The 20,188-nt window shown below is 31.6% G+C and overlaps 3 protein-coding genes and 1 pseudogene across 4 annotated transcripts; all 4 read left to right on the top strand.

The window, feature by feature from the left end:
• Positions 1-1,018: 1,018 nt before the first annotated feature.
• Positions 1,019-1,435, top strand: LOC146932629 (uncharacterized). Its single transcript, XM_085707777.1, has one exon. The coding sequence runs from the start codon at positions 1,019-1,021 to the stop codon at positions 1,433-1,435; it is 417 nt and encodes a 138-aa protein (XP_085563903.1).
• A 1,233-nt stretch (positions 1,436-2,668) lies between these two features.
• On the top strand, positions 2,669-3,775 carry LOC146932628 (uncharacterized). The gene is made up of 4 exons (XM_085704366.1): positions 2,669-2,825; positions 2,928-3,099; positions 3,229-3,345; positions 3,462-3,775. The coding sequence occupies exons 1-4, from the start codon at positions 2,713-2,715 to the stop codon at positions 3,588-3,590; spliced, it is 531 nt and encodes a 176-aa protein (XP_085560492.1). The 5' UTR covers positions 2,669-2,712; the 3' UTR covers positions 3,591-3,775.
• Positions 3,776-8,063: 4,288 nt separating this feature from the next.
• LOC146932627 (beta-ureidopropionase-like) lies at positions 8,064-10,892 on the top strand. The gene is made up of 6 exons (XM_085704358.1): positions 8,064-8,259; positions 8,522-8,629; positions 9,193-9,381; positions 9,472-9,699; positions 9,782-10,006; positions 10,191-10,892. The coding sequence occupies exons 1-6, from the start codon at positions 8,137-8,139 to the stop codon at positions 10,551-10,553; spliced, it is 1,236 nt and encodes a 411-aa protein (XP_085560484.1). The 5' UTR covers positions 8,064-8,136; the 3' UTR covers positions 10,554-10,892.
• Positions 10,893-11,542: 650 nt separating this feature from the next.
• Positions 11,543-14,331, top strand: LOC146932626 (beta-ureidopropionase-like; annotated as a pseudogene). The gene is made up of 6 exons (XR_015007188.1): positions 11,543-11,719; positions 12,315-12,422; positions 12,635-12,822; positions 12,913-13,140; positions 13,224-13,448; positions 13,771-14,331. The product of XR_015007188.1 is annotated as a beta-ureidopropionase-like (transcript).
• The last annotated feature ends 5,857 nt before the right edge of the window (positions 14,332-20,188 follow it).

Raw genomic sequence — 20,188 nt, 5'->3', positions numbered from 1 at the left:
ATATTTTTATTTTATTTTTATATATAAAAAAGATCTCTCTAATTTTTTTTGAAAGAATCTCTCTAATATTTTTTGAAATAATCTCTCTAATTTTTATTTTTTATATATAAAAAAGATATATAAAAAAGATCTCTCTATTTTTTTTTGAAAGAATCTCTCTAATTTTTTTTTAAAATAATCTCTCTAATTTTTATTTTTTTGAATTAATCTCTCTAATTCTTTTGATGAGTAAAGTTCTCATTAATTAAGTCGATTGACTATTTTTTGTGGTGGTTGGGGTTTGAACCCCGACCTTGCATATATTATGCATTGTCCCTACCAACTGAGCTAAGCTCACGAGGACAGTTGATTGACTATTTGTTTTGGTAGTGGCTGGGTTTGAACCACGGACCTTACATATATTATGCATTGTCCCTACCAACTGAGTTAAGCTCACGGGGACAATTGAATGACTATTTATTTTGGTAGTGGTCAGGGTTTGAAGCTCGAACCTTGCATATTTTATGCATTTGTCCCAACCAACTGAGTTAAGTTCACGAGGACAATCGATTGACTATTTGTCAACAAAAGAAAAGTCGATTGTCTATACTTTTTCCAATAATGTCATGTCAGTAAAAATATCAAATATTAATTTCATAATTGGATCAGGATATTATTAATTAATGAATCAATTAATGATGCAAAACAAAGGGAATTACTTTTCTTAAAAAAAAGAAGAAGAAGGGAATTACTTCAAATTAAGTCATTGATTCACCAAAATAATCATTTTAATTAATTCATTAATAAAATATAGGAAGATTTCGGTTTAACAATGAGTTCCAATGCAATTTTGGGAATGCAACGATATTAAATCTATTGAAAGAATTTTGTCAATCATTGTAGTTCTATCCGACCTATGAATTAGTGTATGTGCGTAGAAGATGCCGATTAAAAAAAATATCACATTTGTAAACCTATGATATTTTTTTCATTAACTAAAAAATAAGTTAATGTTGACGTTGCTGGTCCGATTAACAATATGTGGGGTATTGGTGTTGTTGTTAGAGATTCAGATGGAAATGTTGCAGCAGCAGCTACATGGTCTGTTGAAGCACTTCCGGATCCTGATATTGGCGAGGCATTGGGTGTAAGGTTAGCAATTCAGTTTGCCCTAGATATGGGATTTTTCCAAGTGATGTTTGAAGGCGACTCCCTAAATGTGGTTCGTGGTTTTCACAACCTCTCAAATAATCAATCTTACTTTGGTATGGTTCTTGCTGATTGTAATCGTCTTAGTTCCCGTTTTAATTCTTTTTCATTGAGTCATGTTAAACGTAGTGCTAATACGGCGGCTCACTTTTTAGCTAAATTTGCTTTAAGTTCCTCAGATACCGTTTGGATTGAGGAATGTCCTCCTTGTATTGCTTCTTCTATTGCAGCCGATTTGGTTGCTTAATGAAATCTTGTTTACGTCAAAAAAAAAAAAAAGATTATTTTAGAGGTGGAAAAAAATAAAAACTAAAACATCACATTAGTAGCTTCAAGTAATTAAAACTAAATCACTACCAAAAAAAAGTAATTAAAACTAAATAATCTAATTTTTCTTTCGTTTTTGGCGTATGAGTATGACGTTATTATGTATTTACGTTTATCGTCTTGGTGCGTTATTGTTTGATTTTCCTTCATGTAGAACATCTTTTAAGAGGATATTGAAAAATGTCTGTCAAAAACATCTCTTCAACTATTGGATAAATATCCTCTCAAAAGCTATTGGATAATTTTTTTTTTTCTAGAAAAAAAATTGGATAAACATAGTCAAGTCACTAAGATTTGCACAAACTTAAATTTTTGTGAAAATTTGACCATTTTTTTGTGAAATTTGTAATTTAAAAATTATAAAATGAAGGGTTAATAGTGCTTTACCCCATGTAATATAGACCATTTTCGGTTTTCCACCTTGTAAATTTTTTTCTGGTTTTCGTCCTTGTAATTTTTTTTTTGTTTTTCTGGACCTCAATGACAAATTTTGCCTCCTGTAATTTGAGCAAATTTTGGTTTACATCCCTGATAATTTGTGCAAATTTCGGTTTACCTCTGCAATATCATCGATTTTGTACAGTCAGATAGCATAGGGGGTATTTTGAAACAATTTTTTTTTAAAAGGACCGAATCCAAAAAAAAAAATTACAGGGGACGAACCCGAAGATGACCTATATTACAGGGGGAGTAAAGCACTATTAACCCTAAAATGAATTATGAATTTTTGGCATAATTTAAGTGGATGTTCGTCTTCTTATTCTTAATTTTTTTAAATAGATAAAATGACGATAATCGCTAAAAACTCACTTACACAAGTGAAAGAATCAGAGTTCAAACTTCAATCACAATATTTAACATAAACTTTTTGATAATTTTGTCTGTTGAGTTAGGATTTGTGGACTTCTTGATCTTGATAGAACAAAAATCAATTTAGTTTATAAACAATCACTCAGATCCATCAATTTGATGCCTATCGAGGGACTAAATTGATGGATGGAAGTATGGCTTATAAACCTTTTAATTGAGAGGGTAATAGTTTATGCCTTTATGGACTAAATTGAATGTATATTCTTCTTAATAATACCCTCCACACATTCGTCTTCTTACAACCGTTCGCTTATATAATTGGTTTTGGTACATCCCAACAAATAATAAGGACCATCGATCCATCATCCACTTTGAGAGAAAGAAGAGATGGAGGAGGTGGAGAAGGTGAAGGCTGAGGCAGTGCAAATGATAGGAATGTTTCAAGTACTACCAAGGCTCGTAGTGTTCGATTTAGATTATACTCTTTGGCCTTTCTACTGGTAAATTTGTACATGATACATCTTTTCATCTTTCCTATTTTCTAGAGTACTCACTAAATATTCTTTCTTATTTTACTACACAAAATGAATCTCAAATTTCAGTGAGTGCCGCTCCAAGCACGACACACCTTCTTTGTTTCCACATTCCAGAGGCATCTTGAGTGCACTCAAAGATGAAGGAATTGATGCTGCCATTGCTTCCAAATCACCAACTCCACACATAGCAACAACGTATCTTGACAAACTCAAAATCACCTCAATGTTTGTCGCCCAGGTTTGTTTGTTCCTCAGTGGAAAGACGAACACTTCTGTCCGCTTTTTTATTGCGCTTATTTATATGTATATTTATTTTACGGCACGTTCTTGTTAGACCCAAATTTAATTTCTCTTTTTTATTGTTTAGGAAATATTTTACAGCTCGACACACAAAACAGAACATTTTCAGAAAATTCATTCAAAGACCGGTGTCCCCTACAACTCTATGCTCTTTTTCGACGATGATAACAATAACATGAAACCGGTATATCATTTTATTTTGTTTTTTAATTAATTAAGTTCTCAAATTCTCTTATTTGTTTGGAGGAGTGATTATCAATTTGTCATATCATGTAACATGATTTGTTGTGCCAATAACAGGTTTCAAATTTGGGAGTTACAAGTATTTTGGTTAACAATGGCTTAAATCTAGGAGTATTTAGAGAAGGGCTCACAAGATTTTCGCAAAACTGGGATGCCTCAAAGAACAAGCAGAAAAGGCGCAAGTAATGTTCTCAGAAAGCATATTCTTCCAACCATGATGCTTGAGATTGGATGTCCAAGTGAATTTTCTGTGTATTTATATGGAATCTCATCAATATTGATGAATTGATATATGTGTCTATATTACTCTCCATGGCATGATTGCATAAAATTTGATATTTAATCGAAGTTGTGAGTATTTAGAGTTCAAATGTGTACACAAGTTCTAAGATGATGTGGTTAAGAAATAGTGTCACTGTGAAGTCCACAGATAAAAAAACAGGTATTTATCTATAGATGAGTAACTATATGTTCCCTAAAAAAGGGTTAATTATGTTTTTGGTCCCTACAAAATTGCGACCTTGTAAGTTTAGTCCTTACTTAATTTTAATAGCATTTTTAATCCCTACAAAAAATTTCTGCACTCAATATTAGTCCTTACTCAATCCAAATTTGTTTAATTTATGCTTAAACTCTTAAGTTTTTCAACAATTTTTTACAGGCGTGTTAAGAACGTTATTAAAAGGTCCTCCGAAAAAAATATCGCAAAAATTTGATTTCTACGTCCATATTTTTGTTACTTATATCTTAAACTTTTGTCGTTTTAAAAAATTCATATTTAATTTATTTCATGTTAAAAAATTATAGATTTTAGTAAATGAACCTTTCATAGTATTCTAAACTTGTATAAAAAGAATCGTTAAAAAATTTAAGAGTTTAAGGATAATTAAACAAAATTTATTTTAGCAGGGACTAAAATTATAAGTAAATTTTTTTTTGTAGGGATTAAAAATGCTATTAAAATTAAGTAAGGACTAAATTTACAAGGTCGCAATTTCGTAGGGACCAAAAACATAATTAACCCCCTAAAAAAACAATGTCATTTCTAGGCTGGAAATTTTACATGATTTTCATGAAAGAAACTATAGATTTCCTTTTGTAAAAAAAAAAAAAAAAACTATAGTGTTACTTAAACTTAATTAAATTTTATCTATCCATTTTTTTGGGTTTTTTACTACACAAAATGACAAACACCAAAGAAAACTAACACACATAACTGTGAGATCCTGTTTTTGAATCTAGAGTGTTTAACTTAATAATGCCAACATTGTAAATTAACTATGTCCCTAACAATATAGTTCTTATTCTTTGGATTAAATAAAAAATTTATCCCTATAAATATATCATATTTTGTTTTTAATCCCTCTAATGTTTTTTTTTTCAAACTAAGGTCCTTCATATGTTTTCAATCAACACTTTTGGTCTCAACTTTTAAGTCAACTCGTGTGTATCCTTCAAAAAAATTAATTATTTTGTAGTCATGTTTAGGACATTATATGAATTTCTTTTGCAAAGCTAATAATTTTGCAACAAGGGATGAATTAAACATAATTTTTTTTCTTCTGTTTTTTGCGCTTCAAAATCATATTTATCATCTTTTGATCAGATTTTAAACTTTGAACACTCAACTTCTTTTTTTTTGACAAGTTGAACACTCGACTTATTCACCTTATTTATTTAAAAGATGAATTATATATATATATATATATATATATATATAATATTAGATTTTTGTCAAAAAAATAATAATATTTAGATTTCTATACCCCTGCAAAAATATTTACCTAAAAAAAAAATATTTACCTAAAAAATGCATCCTGAGGATGATATATATTTTATTTATTTACTTTTTTACCTAAGGATGATGTATTGTTGATGTTAGGATATCAAGATTAATCTCAAAACATAGACAACCTTATATTACCCAAAAAAAAGAAAACAATAAACAACTTAAATCGCAATTAAAACTACCAAAAAAACTCACAATGTTTTTTTTTTTTGTGATTAAAAAAAACTGACAATGTAATTGGTGGTGATAGTAGAAAGCTCAGCTTTTGGAAACCGGTTGTTGATCGTATTATTGCTCGTTTGTCAGTCTGGAACAATTAGTTTTTATCTTTTGGCGGTCGCCTGGTTCTCCTGAAATCTGTCCTGTCCTCTCTTCCGGTTTACTTTCTTTCCTTTTTCAAGGCTCCTGCAGGTATCATTTCTTCTCTTGAATCTATTTTTAAAAAAAAATTTGGGGGGGTTGTGAGGTTTCTAAAAAAATAGCATGGGTTAAATGGGATTCTATTTGTTTACCTGTGGATCATGGAGGTTTGGGGGTTAGGAGGTTAAGGGAATTTAATATTGCGTTGTTAGGAAAGTGGTGTTGGAGGATGTTGGGAGATAAGGAGGGTTTATGGTATAGAGAAATTGGTTTGAAGACAATGTTAGGCGGGTGGTAGGTAATGGTAGGGATACTTTCTTTTGGACTAATAACTGGTTGGGTGAAATTCCTTTAAAAATTCAATTCAGCCGTCTTTATGAGTTATCAATTCATAAGGAATATTCGGTGGAGGATATGGAGTCTTTGGGGTGGGAGGAAGGAGATAATGCGTGGAGATGAAGGAGGCGTTTACTAGCGTGGGAGTAGGAGAGTCTGAGGGAGTGTGTTGTTTTGTTGAATAACATAATTTTGCAGGTTAATAGATCGGACTCTTGGAGGTGGATGCTAGATCCTATACATGGTTATTCCGTTCATGGGACTTATAGTTTCCTCACATCAGCTGATGAACCATTACATGATGTAGCAGTTAACAATGTGTGGCATAAGTTGATTCCTTCTAAAGTTTCAATTTTTGCCTGGCGATTACTCCAAGACAGAATTCCAACTAGATCTAATCTGGTTCGTAGACTGGTACTTCATTCTGACAATAACTTGTGTGTCAGTGGGTGTGGCTTTATTGAGACGGTGGATCACTTGTTCGGTGTTTGTAATGTTTTTGGGAGAGTCTGGGCGTTGATATGTAACTGACTTGGGATTTATTATGTATGTCCTGGTTCAATTACGGACCATTTCTTCCAATTCACTCATTTGGCGGGTATGCCGAGATCTTCATTTGTTTTCTTCAAAATTATTTGGCTAGCTTCTTCTTGGGCAATATGGAAAGAGAGGAACAATTGTGTTTTTACAAATGCGGTAATCGATCCTCACAACATCTTTGAAAGAGTAAAGCGTAATTCTTTTCTTTGGCTTTCTACAAATGTTGTTCCTATTGCTTTTAGTTTCCATGACTGGTGGAGGCATCCATTGTTATGTATGGGTGTCTTGTAATGTTGTTTTATTTTTGGTGGAGGCATCCTTTGGTTTGTGGTGCCATTTTCTTGTAACAGATTTTACGTGGTTCATCACTTTTAGCACACCTTGTGCGGGTGAATCACTGTTCGTTTGAGCAATATATTCCATTTTTATTTGTTCAAAAAAAACCAAAACAAAGAAAAAAACCGAGAATTAAAAAAGGGTTAATTATGTTTTTGGTCCCTACAAAATTGCGACCTTGTAAGTTTAGTCCTTACTTAATTTTAATAGTATTTTTAATCTCTACAAAAAATTTATGCACTCAATATTAGTCCTTACTCAATCCAAATTTGTTTAATTTATGCTTAAACTCTTAAGTTTTTCAACAATTTTGTACAGGCGTGTTAAGAACGTTATTAAAATGTCATCCGAAAAAAATATCGCAAAAATTTGATTTCTACGTCCATATTTTTGTTACTTATATCTTAAACTTTTGTCGTTTTAAAAAATTCATATTTAATTTATTTCATGTTAAAAAATTATAGATTTTAGTAAATGAACCTTTCATAGTGTTCTAAACTTGTATAAAAAGAATTGTTAAAAAATTTAAGAGTTTAATGATAATTAAACAAAATTTATTTTAGCAGGGACTAAAATTATAAGTATTTTTTTTTTGTATGGATTAAAAAAGCTATTAAAATTAAGTAAGGACTAAACTTAGAAGGTCGCAATTTTATAGGGACCAAAAACATATTTAACCCATTAAAAAAAGAAGCACTGATTAGTGGCAATTCTGGTACATAAATAAAAGGATTAAATATGTTTTTGGTCCCTATAAATATGTCAACTTTTCGTTTTAGTCCCTCTAAAATTTTCCTTCAACTTTTAGTCCCTATAAAGTTTTCAATCTTCACTTTTGGTCCCTCTTTTAAAGTAAACTCATATGTAGAATTCGTATTATTTAATAAAATTTTCCAGAAAAATTCAAAATATTATAAGAATTACTCCAAAAAAAATTCAGAATTTTTTAACAAAACATGAATTTAATATGAATTTTTATATGTTTTAAGGTTAAAAATTCATATTTAATTTATGTTTTGTTAAAAAATTCTAATTTTTTTTAGGAAATTTTTTTAGAATATTTTATACATTTCTGCACAATTTCATTAAAAAATACAAAAATTAAATTAAAAATAGGGACCAAAAGTAGTGATTGAAAATTTTATAGGGACTAAAAGTTGAAGGAAAATTTTAGAGGGATTAAAACGAAAAGTTGACATATTTATAGGGATCAAAAACATATTTAACGTTAAATAAAATAAAAAGAACACGCAATGAAAGATAATACTAATAAAATGGATTCACGTGCGAAAGAAAACAAAACATAAACTCATCATCATCATCATCATCATCACGGCGAAGAAGAGTTTTCCAATCGCCACTCTTACGGAGATGGAGAAGTCTCAAAACGGAGAAGAAAATGCACAACTCAACCTTTCCAACGATGGTTCTATTTGTGGCTACGATTCCCTTCATCATCTTCTCAAGGATAATCTTAAACCGCATCATTTCCAGGTCATTCTTCTTTCAAACCAATTATTATCATTATTACTATATCAGTATCTATACTTCAATTTTTATCGGATCTTGTTCACATGCCGAATTCATCATCTTTGTTCATCATATATGACTTTGACTTTCCTGGATCATGTTATGTTATTTATCATCAAGTTTTGTGACTCTCATCAAAATTATATTATTCAATCTGCATGGAAAGTGCATTGGTTCTTTGTGTCTGTCACATATATTCTGATGCTATGTGAGTATCGTGTTGCAGGAAGTCAATCGTTTGCTTACCGGGCTTAATTGTGGAAAAGTGCTTGAAACAATTGCTCTCCCAGAATCTGCTACAGCTCTCTCTGTCAAACATGGTTTTGATGCCCAGGTATGAATACAATTCACTTTTTCTTGAATTGCTTATGAAAAATATGCTTCTAAAACAATTGTATAGATAACTCATGAATATCTGCTGCTGCTTTTTAAGTCATGGATTTTATGTTTTCTTATGCTAAAACATTTCAGAAAGTGAATCACACATTTCTTAACTCGTTTCCAGCAATGTTTAACAGGAAGTGAAATTACTTGGTTTAAGCTAGACAATTGTTTCCAACAATGTTTAACGGGAAGTGAGATCACTTGATCCGAACCCTCTCTTTTGAGTTGGCAGGACCGAAATATGGATTGAATGATCGTATAAGAATGATTATAGCAAACTATAAAAACACTTTCATTTCTCATTCATCTCTTTTTTCACTCTTTCCTAACTAGGGGACAATTAATCTTTCTTTTTCTTGTATGGTTGTTGTCTATCAAATTGTCGTCGGAATCTATGAGCTTGGATTGGTTAAACGAGATGGCACAACAGTTTTTTTCCTCTGCATTGAAACTTATTTCTTATTTAAGCTATGGTATTCGTTGGTCTCATGATTTTAAGTTTACTTGTCTCAGGCTTTCTGCTTTTGTGCTTATAAAGAACAATTAAGAGAACCTCGAGTTGTGAGGGTTGGTTTGATTCAAAACTCTATTGCCATCCCAACAACTGCTCACTTTGTGGACCAAAAAAAGGCACTTTTTGAGAAACTAGAGCCAATTATTGATGCTGCTGGTTCATCGGGGGTCAACATACTATGCTTGCAAGTAGGTTGCATGCATATGAGCATTTGTCAGTAGATTTTTTATTTCTACCAGAAATCCTACAGTGTTTATTTTTATATAATTTGATTGCAGGAAGCATGGATGATGCCATTTGCCTTTTGTACACGGGAGAAAAGGTGGTGTGAATTTGCAGAACCTGCTGATGGAGAATCAACAAAATTTTTGCAAAGCTTTGCAAAGAAGTATAACATGGTCATTATAAGCCCAATTCTTGAGAGAGATGTGAACCATGGAGAGGTTATGTGGAACACTGCCGTCGTAATTGGGAATCACGGCAATATAATTGGAATACACAGGAAGGTAAGTTTCCTAAACTTTCTACTTCTGCTTCTAATGGAATACCCGTCTTTCAGCTATCTAATGAACACAAAACATTTGGCAGAACCATATTCCAAGAGTTGGGGACTTCAATGAGAGCACATATTATATGGAAGGAAATACTGGTCACCCTGTATTTGAAACAGCATTTGGAAAGATTGCCATTAACATATGTTATGGTAGGCACCATCCTTTAAATTGGCTAGCTTTTGGCTTAAATGGTGCGGAAATTGTTTTCAACCCTGCTGCCACCGTTGGTGAACTCAGTGAACCTATGTGGCCAATAGAGGTTCGTTGTTTTATATTGATGGAAGACATGTTAGACTCCTTTCTGCTGATTATTGTTTCTGATCGATTTCTGAGTATTTCTTAATGTTCATGACATATTATTTTATGCTAATACCTACAGAAAATTGACTAAACAATAGAAAATTGGCATGATTATATGGCTTATAGGTGTTATTGTTTTTCAGGCACGAAATGCTGCAATAGCAAATAGTTACTTTGTTGCTTCAATCAACCGGGTTGGGACTGAGACATTCCCCAATCCATTTACATCTGGTGATGGCAAACCAGCACACGCAGATTTTGGTCATTTTTATGGATCAAGTTATATTTCAGCACCAGATGCATCCTGCACACCATCTTTATCACGTAACAGGGATGGCTTATTAGTAACAGACATGGATCTTAACTTGTGCAGGCAATATAAAGACAAATGGGGATTCCGAATGACTGCACGATACGAGTTGTATGCGGAGACACTTGCTCAATATGTGAAACCAGAATTTGAGCCTCAAGTCATCCGTGACCCCTTACTTCATAAGAGATCTTAATGACCTTTGCTAGAAAGTGTTCATTACATTCTTTTCAAACTGTTTTCTGTGTGGTATATTATCTATTATGTTCAAAAGAAACAACTTCAAATGAAGTTTCCAATATTCGGCTCTTAGTAGACCGCCAAGAACAGGGAAAATCACTTTTTTTCCTTTCCTAAAATAAGCTAGTTCAATTATACATAAATAAAATGAATCTGAAATTGTTTTTGCCTTGTTTTAATTATTAAGGCGTGTTCATCGTCATTGTAACATTTTAATTTAATTACTCTTTCGTCTTCATTGTGTATTGAAAGAGTGTATTTAAATTCCACAATCCATTAATTTGTGTTGCTATAATTACCATCACTGCCTACAAATGTTTTCAATTTTCATTTTGGATTCTGTGTGCAAGTGTAACAACTAACAAGAACTTTCCTTTTACGACCACCAATTCATCATATGCTCAATATCCATGAATATAGTATATATCTTCTATGACGAAATGACCTTCACTCTTTTAGATTTCTCTTAACTTCGATGTATTATATTAGGCTCTTAATATACTTGTAAGGTTGTAAGATACAAGATTTATGGCCTGTAAATAGATTCGGGTGACATATTGTAAGGATTGCACCTTAAAGAGGATAATGCAAAAATTCTATACTTTTTCACTATTTCTTCTTCATCTCTATGCTTTTAATATATTGCTATTATTTTGCTTTATTGCACAACAATTTTCATTTAATTAACGAGAAGTCTACTTGGACAAGTGACAAGGTTTTGTTTTTAGTACCCCAAACACTTATTCAATCCCATCCATTCATTCACGCAAACATTTCAACTCTTATCACATTTTTATTAGTTGATTAATCTAATACTTGCAGTGGCTGCTATTGACTTGTAGTCCAAGTCTGACATATGTTGATGGAGACCATGGAGTTTGTTTCTGTTATGCATGTTCCTCGTAATTTCAATATTATTATAAATAAATCATCATCATCACAGCGAAGAAGAGTGTTCGAACTGTCACTCTTCCAAACAGTCTCACAACGGAGATGGACAAGTCCCAAAACAGAGAAGAGAATGAACAACTCAAGCTCTCTAAGTATGGGGATGGTTCTATTTGTAGCTACAATTCCCTTCACCATCTTCTCAAGGAAAATCTCAAACCTCATCACTTCCAGGTCACTCTACTCTCAAACTCAAACCCATTTATTCATTCTGTTCACATGCTGAATTCATCATTTTAGCCTGTCTATTATACTTTCAACTGCTCTTGACATTCCTGGATTCTCTTATTTACCATCATGAAGTGAAGTTTTCTGACTCTCTTCAAAATGATATTCCAAAGAGTTGTGTTATTTTGAGACTCAAACTACTACATGGTTAATGCAATTTAAATATTTGGCTAACTCAATTAATTAAGGAATCTAACAAGACTATGAATGTAACTAATCATAATTTTCAGATTAGTTATGAAAATTATGTTCAAATAAAAATTGTGGTTATTGATATTCAAAATCTTGATAAGAGTAGTAATTAACCACTTACCGAACTGTTACATTGCACTAGCATCTGAACAATTGTTTGATTCCATCTGTCTTTAAAAATTTAGCTTCCTTGATACTCATGTTTTTGCTTTTGAATATTCAATCTTCATGGAAAGTGGATGGTATATTTTCCTTCTAAATTGGTTTAATTGCATTGGTGTTTGCTTGCTTGCATCAATCACATATTTTCTGATGGCTCACCAATCACCATATGAGTACTGTGTTGCAGGAAGTCAATCGTCTGCTTACAGGGCTTAATTGTGGAAAAGTACTTGAAACAATTGCTCTACCGGAATCTGCCACAACTCTCTCCGTGAAACATGGTTTTGACCTCCAGGTATGAATACTTTTCACTTTTGCCCTAATGATATCACAAGATGAAAGGTATGCTGGATTAATTTAGTTGTGTTGCTTCCTTAAACTGACGGAGTGTATGCTCGATTTCTCGATGAGACGACACATCAGCTTTATTCCTCAGCATTGAAACTTATCTGTTATTTAAGCTATAACTTTTGGTTAGTCTCATGATTTTAAGTTTATTTATTTCAGGCTTTCTGCTTTCATGCTGATAAAGAAGTATTAAGGGAACCTCGAGTTGTGAGGGTTGGTTTGATTCAGAACTCTATTGCCCTCCCAACAACTGTGCACTTTATCGACCAAAAAAGGCTATCTTTGAAAAAGTAAAGCCCATTGTTGATGCTGCTGGTTCATCAGGGGTCAACATATTATGCTTGCAAGTAGGTTGCATGCATATGAACATTAATCAACTGATTTCTTCTTTCTATCAGAAAACATTTGATGTTTGTTTTTATAAAATTCGATTGTAGGAATTTTGGATGATGCCATTTGGTTTCTCTACACGAGAGAAGAAGTGGTGTGAATTTGCAGAACCTGTTGACGGGGAATCAACTGAATTTTTGCGAAGCTTTGCACTGAAGTATAACATGGTGATTATAAGCCCAATTCTTGAGAGGGATATGAACCACGGAGAGATTATTTGGAACACTGCCGTTGTAATTGGGAATCACGGCAATATAATTGGCATACACAGGAAGGTAAATTTCCTAAACTTTCTACTTTCACTTCTAATGGAATAGCCCGTGTTTCAGCTATCTAATGAAGACACAACATTTGGCAGAACCATGTAACAAGAGTCGGAGACTTTACTGAGAGCACATATTATATGGAAGGAAATACAGGTCACCCCGTATTTGAAACAGAATTTGGAAAGATTGCCATTAATATATGTTATGGTAGGCACCATCCTTTAAACTGTTTAACTTTTGGCTTGAATGGCGCTGAAATTGTTTTCAATCCTTGTGCCACTGTTGGTGAACTCACTGAAGCAATGTGGCCAATAGAGGTTAGTTGGTTTATATTAATGGAAGACATGTTAAACTCTTATCTGGTATTTCTTAATGTTTATAACATTATTCGATGCTAATACATGTAGGCTGATATTCACCAGGAAATTTGTTCATAAATGACAAGATAAGAAAATTGGCGTGCGTTAATCTTCCTGTTTAATCTGGACAGCTAGCTGTGACTAATTTTATATGCAAATACAACCAGATTGTACACCTGTAGAACATCTGCATATATTCATAATCATACACGGAATAAAGGTGTTATTTTTGTTTACCAAAATAAATAAATGAAGGTGTTAGTACTGTTATGTTTCTCAGGCACGTTATGCTGCAATAACAAATAGTTACTTTGTTGCTGCAATCAACCGCGTTGGGACTGAGATATTCCCCAATCCATTTACTTCTGGTGATGGCAAGTCAGCACATACAGATTTGGGATATTTTTATGGATCAAGCTATGTTTCAGCACCAGATGCATCCTGCACGCCGTCTTTATCACGTAACAGTGATGGTTTATTAATAACAGACATGGATCTTAACCTGTGTAGGCAGCTTAAAGACAAGTGGTGTTTCAGAATGACTGCACGATACGAGTTGTATGCGGAGACACTTGCCAAGTATGTGAAACCAGACTTTGAGCCTCAAGTCATCCGCGACCCCTTACTTCATAAGAGATCTTCATGACCTCTGCTAGAAAGTCTTAATATGTCTTTCCAAACTGTTTTCTGTGTGGGATAATTATTTTCCCTTGATGTATTAAATTATGCTCTCAGTAGACTGTCAAGAACAGGAAAAATAACCTTTTTTCCCCTTTCTAATATGCACTAATTCAATAATGCATGAATAAAATGAATGTGAAATAATTTTCCCTTGTTTTAATTCTTATGTGTGTCCATCCTCATTGTAGCATTTCATACTATTTATTATTCATTCAACCTCACGCTATGTTGAAAGAGTGTACTGTAAATTCCATAATCCATTAATTATTGTTGCCATCAGTAATTAACTATCGTGGTTGCCTACAATGGCTAGCCAGCTAGCTAGAATCCATGAATCATAGCGTTTAATTATTTTGCCTACCTCGTTGGCAACGAATGACTCACATATTAGTCATGTTTACACGTTTTTTTCCCCTAAAAAAAATGTTACACGTTTTTTATAAGTCCAAAATATAAGATTGAAAAGTTGCTACATTAATTGTTACATAAAGCACCAGAGCAAATGGTGACACCAAACCAAAAATAACATGTAAGGGTTATTTTAACTTTTTTTTTTTGTTACGGTTATTTTAACTTTTAGGAAGTTGAATGCACGACTTTTGATACATATATTTCTATAATTAGTTCTTTAACATGTATCCTTGAAGACATAAGTTAGCATTTGTCAAAAACTAATCATCTAGTTAAAAAAAAATATTACTCCCTCCGTTTCAAAATGAGTGTCGCTTTAGCCAAAAAAATTTGTTTCAAAATGAGTGTCGCTTTCAGTTTCCAATGCAATAATAACTTTTTCTTTTCAATTGTACCCTCCAATTAATACTCTGCACACTACTTTCAAAGTATTACTTTTAAAACTAACCAATAGTTAATAAGGATAATTTGGTAAAATAAACCATTCTCTTTCTTTTAATCATTGCATTTCTTAATATGTGTGTAAACACCTAAAACGACACTCATTTTGAAACGGAGGGAGTACTAGCCCTTTCCTTTTTGGCGGCTTCACTCACACCTTAATCCAACCTATAGGTAGCCATTTCCGTGATCCAACTCTCAATGAAAGCATCAATTGTGACATAAGTTAGCATTTGTCAAAAACTAATCTAGTTAAAAAAAAAATATTACTAGCCCTTTCCTTTTTGGCGGCTTCACTCACTTTCCCTTTTTGGCGGCTTCACTCACACCTTAATCCAGCCTATAGGCTTCACTCACACCTTAATCCAGCCTATAGGTAGCCCTTTCCGTGGTCCAACTCTCTGGTCCAACTCTCAATGAAAGCACCAATTGTAATTGTTATTGTTGGGACTTAAGCCCATGAGAAGAGCCCAACCCAAAAGACTAGTCCAATAGGTGGGAGAACCTCAAGGCTTAAGTACCACATCAAGCACTTTCAGCGACGAAGCTAGGAAAAATTTTATGCAGGGGCCAACTATAAAAAAATAATTAAAACCAACGTATTAAATTTAAAGATAAAATATATTTTTAGTCTTATAAATTATAATTTTTTAGGTTTGGTCCTTGCAAACAAATTTATTCAATTTCTGTCTCGATTTTTTAAATTTTACAAAAAAAAAAGGAAGGTGTTTTTAGTCATGGATTTCATCTTTATAACAAAAAAATAAGGACTAAAATTAAACAAAATCTTAGGAACTTAACTAAAAAAATCGCAAGTTTTGTAGACTAAAATCAAAATAATCTGAAAATTAACCAATACATTTTTTTTTTGAAAGGAAAATTAACCAATACATGAAAGTTAACTCAAATGATAAAAATTGACAATAGCTATTTAAAAAGTTGGACAAAATGTGTTTCAAGAAGCCAATTTTATCTATAAATGACTATTTACAAAATAGATTAATAATATATTTTCCAATGTACACAAATAGGTTATGTTTAATTATGACTATTGTTGTGCTAGTTTTTTTATTGTTGAAAAGGTTCTCTCTATAATTGTTATTGAGAGCGAAAGTACCAAACCAATACAAATAAATCTATCAATCATATAATAATTTTTTTTACTTTTTTATTTATGCTATTTTTCGGTAACTAAACTTGTTTGGGGTAGCTCAATGTTTATTATTTAGGGTAGCTGGATATAAATACATACCAGCTAATTAAAGAATAATAATTTTTTTGGGATAGCCAAGGCTACCCCTTCATAATGAAAGGATACGCCCCTGAGCACTTTGATATACTCGATGTGGGACTCCTAACATCGAGTATATCAAAGTGCTTGATGTGGTACTTAAGCCTTGAGGTTCTACCACCTATTGGACTAGTCTTTTGGGTTGGGCTATTCTCATGGGCTTAAGTCCTAACAGTTGAGTGCTCAACTGAAAGAAATCGCTTTGAAAAATTTTATATATGGATTTCATCCATGACCATATCAACAACTTTAATAAATCGAAAGAAAAACAAGTTAATCAGTCACATTGATCAAATATTGTATAATTGTGATGCTTCCATACCGACCATTAGCATGACAATTAAATCGCATGAAACCATTCATTCATCTTCTTTCCATGAGAAACCAAACTTGTGAACTGAGCGCATGATCAAAACAATTAGTTGTCATTGCATAACTAATTTCCAACAAAGATAAAACACCCACTTATAATTTTCCAGAGATTGGACAATCGAAGAATAAATGTTTAGATGTATTGTTCAAGTTACATCTATCCAAACATGAAAGAAATGATAAACTTTGCCCTCGTCTTCAAATTAAATATCTTTAGTTGGAAGACGCTAATGCAACGATCTCAAATAAACAACAATATCTTCAATGAAACCCGTCCACGTGACATTATGCAAAGTGAAATCGTCAACCTCTTCAAAATTTGATTGATTTCGTCCGTCAATATATTAGTCCAAGTGGTAAGGAACTTGATCCCTTAAGCATGTGGTTAAGAGTTTGATCCTTACTCCTGCAAAGAGAGATTTAATTGCTAAATAAACAATATTGAAGTAAAAAAAAAAAAAATCAAAACCGTGATTTACTTAGTTTATAATTTTGCCTTATGAAAAAAAATGAAAAGAAAGTAGAAAGAAAATTTTGTCTTTTTCATCCTCTATACATACAAAACAGAATGGTTAAAATGACTAATCCACTTGGCAAACCATCATCCTTTATGCTTTCGCCTGCCACGTGTCCTAATTTGGTTTAAAAATCACATGAACGGTTTTGGTTGTACAGCAAAATGAAATATTGACTCTGCCTATTATTAATTGACATTAAAATGTAACGTCAATTGACATTAAATTGGAGTGACATTTTAAGAAAGAAAAAAAAATCTGATCTTTTTATATCCGATCTTTCTATTAGTAAATTTAAAATGGAATGACTATTTCATAAGCTTTGAAACCGTTGACAAAGTTTATAAAAATCTGATCTTTCTATTGAAACCGTGTAAATGCCACACTAAAATATCATTCAATGCATTTTACACAAACAGTAACTTTAGAATTTGCAGGGTCAAAATTTGCAGGGTCAATGAAAATATGTTTGACACTTGTGGTTTAAATATTTTTCAGCTCAATGATGCTTTGCCATTCACAAAATCATTCTGAGTCACTCAATCATTCTTATCAAAATTCTTTCTTTTCTAAATTTCTTTTCTAAATGGCTCATAACTATGACTCTCTTATTAACATTACCAACAATAAGAGTAAGTGGTGCTTTTTTGCAAAAATCGTAAGACTATGGTCAACTACCAATTCGAATAGCTCTGAAAATTCAACTACAATCCATTTGATTTTAATGGATAATTATATAAGTTTCTTTATATTTTATATTATAATACTATTAAGCTTTCATTCTTTATAAGATTAAAATGTTATATGAGCAATTTTTTAAATTATTTTGCTTGCAGGGTCACAAGATACATGCAATGGTTGGTAGTGAACTTTTTAGCAATTGCGAATTTTCTTTGAAAGAAGAAGTTGTTTTTATCATGTATAATTTTAGAGTCGTTGTCAATAAAATACAAGAAGTCATGACAACATCATATAGATTTTGTATGAACTTTACAGATAAGACTAAGATTAGACCTGTTGATCATGGAATTGTGCCTTATTATTCCTATTTTTTTACCCATCCTTCAGTTTTTCTTTCGAATAGTTACAAATCTGAAGTTATGGTTGGTGAGTTTTGATACATTTTTAAAATTTTTTAAAACAAAATAATATGATATAAAATATTTTTAAAAATTAAATTTAACTACATAAGTTTGTATCGATTTGAAGATATAATCGGGATGCTGGCTAAAATTGAGGTTGAAGATGAATATATTTTTGATGGTGTTATGACGAAGATTATTTCTATGGATTTAGAAAATAATGGGTTTGTTTACAAATAACTCTTTGTCTGATTTTTAACTTATAAAATCTATGTTTCATGTAATAGTGACATGAAAACGTTTTTGGTATATTTAGTTATCGATTCAAGTGTATTTTTCATGGTCATTTTGTGGGTGATTTGACTGATTTTATCTGGATCTTCTGACAATGCATGTGTGGTGGTTTTTCCTGGAAAGATCAAGTTATGGAAAGGTGATTGACAAATTCCACAATTTCACTAAAAAAAGTTAAAACTCATAACTAATGTATTTAATTAAATCCAGGGATACCTACTGTTCAGAATCACGGTAATTATACTAAGATGTTATCTCCTATCTCCTCTCCTATACATACATTTGAGCATTGGTTGAAATAACCAATCCACATGGCATCCTCCTTTCTTCTATCTAAAACAATAACACATGTCCTTATGTTGTACAAACAACACAAATAAAATTTTAATGACATTAAAAATGTATAATTTGACTTATTCTTAAATTACTTCTGATTGGCAGATGAGAATTGAATTGAATGTGAAAATAATCAATGTGAAAATACATCAACATTTGTCAATAACGGTACAAATTGATTTTCATATATAAAAAAAATAATTACATATTGCTAAACGATTGAGAGTGAAAATATAAGACAAATTCAATAAAAAGATTGAGGAGATAAAGAGATTTAAAATTTCAATTCAATAATATTTATAAAAAAAGGCGGATTGAGAATGTTAGAGATAGCTCCAAATGAAAAAAACCAAGTTAAGATTTATGATGGGCAAATCAATAGAATATCAGAAAATAGCAGTAACTGATACATAGAAATCATGGAACAAATACTAAAAAAAATAAAGAAATCACTGACAAATATTAAAAAAAATGAAACAAATACTTATCGCTGAAAAATATTTAAAAAAACAAGACAAATATTAATAACTGATCCATAAAAATTATGGGAAAATAGAAATAACTGATACATAGAAATCACGGGACAATACATCAAAAAAAAGAAATCACGGGACAAATATTCATCACTAATATATATATAGACACACACACACACAAAGTTAGATATTTGTCACTAATTGGCCCTCAAATTTTTTTTGTCACTAATTAATATAAAAAAAATCAAAGGATAAATATTTTTCATTGATTTATTAAGAAAAAACAAAAGATAAATATTTATTTCTGAAAAATATAAAGAAAAACAACAATATATTTAAAAAGATACAAGACAAATACACATATATGATAAATATTAAAAAAACATGAGACGTATACTTACCACTTACAAAGAAAAAAAGTATATGCAAGTATAATACACATATATGATAAATATTAAAAAAAACATGAGACGTATACTTACCACATACAAAGAAAAAAAGTATATGCAAGTATAAAATTTATAACTGAAAAAATGTAAAAAAAAAAAAAAAACATTCGCGAGACTATTTGTCATTGATACATAAAAAAATAGGATAAGTATTTGTTAGTAATAAATATTTTAAAAAACTTGGAACAACTAATAAACATAAAAACATGAGACACATATTTGTACTTGCGATATAAAAAAAGGATAAACATGAAGGAAAAAAAAACATGGGGTAAATAATTTCATTGATAAATAGAAAGAAAAAAAAACCCGTCATCGTGAGCATAACTTAGTTGGTAGAGACAATGCAT

This window comes from Medicago sativa, chromosome 4, assembly GCF_051527215.1.
Source record: "Medicago sativa cultivar Bolivia chromosome 4, Bolivia_mono, whole genome shotgun sequence".
Taxonomy (NCBI): Eukaryota; Viridiplantae; Streptophyta; class Magnoliopsida; order Fabales; family Fabaceae; genus Medicago; species Medicago sativa.
The sequence above is the reverse complement of the archived record's forward strand: the minus strand, read 5'-3'. Positions and strand labels throughout refer to the sequence as shown.

Coding starts and splice junctions, on each gene's coding strand:
- LOC146932629 (XM_085707777.1), top strand. CDS start 1,019: ATGTGGGGTATTGGTGTTGTTGTTAGAGATTCAGATGGAAATGTTGCA.
- LOC146932628 (XM_085704366.1), top strand. CDS start 2,713: ATGGAGGAGGTGGAGAAGGTGAAGGCTGAGGCAGTGCAAATGATAGGA. Junction 2,826..2,927: donor ACTCTTTGGCCTTTCTACTG/GTAAATTTGTAC, acceptor CTCAAATTTCAG/TGAGTGCCGCTCCAAGCACG. Junction 3,100..3,228: donor CCTCAATGTTTGTCGCCCAG/GTTTGTTTGTTC, acceptor TTTATTGTTTAG/GAAATATTTTACAGCTCGAC.
- LOC146932627 (XM_085704358.1), top strand. CDS start 8,137: ATGGAGAAGTCTCAAAACGGAGAAGAAAATGCACAACTCAACCTTTCC. Junction 8,630..9,192: donor AACATGGTTTTGATGCCCAG/GTATGAATACAA, acceptor TACTTGTCTCAG/GCTTTCTGCTTTTGTGCTTA. Junction 9,382..9,471: donor TCAACATACTATGCTTGCAA/GTAGGTTGCATG, acceptor ATTTGATTGCAG/GAAGCATGGATGATGCCATT.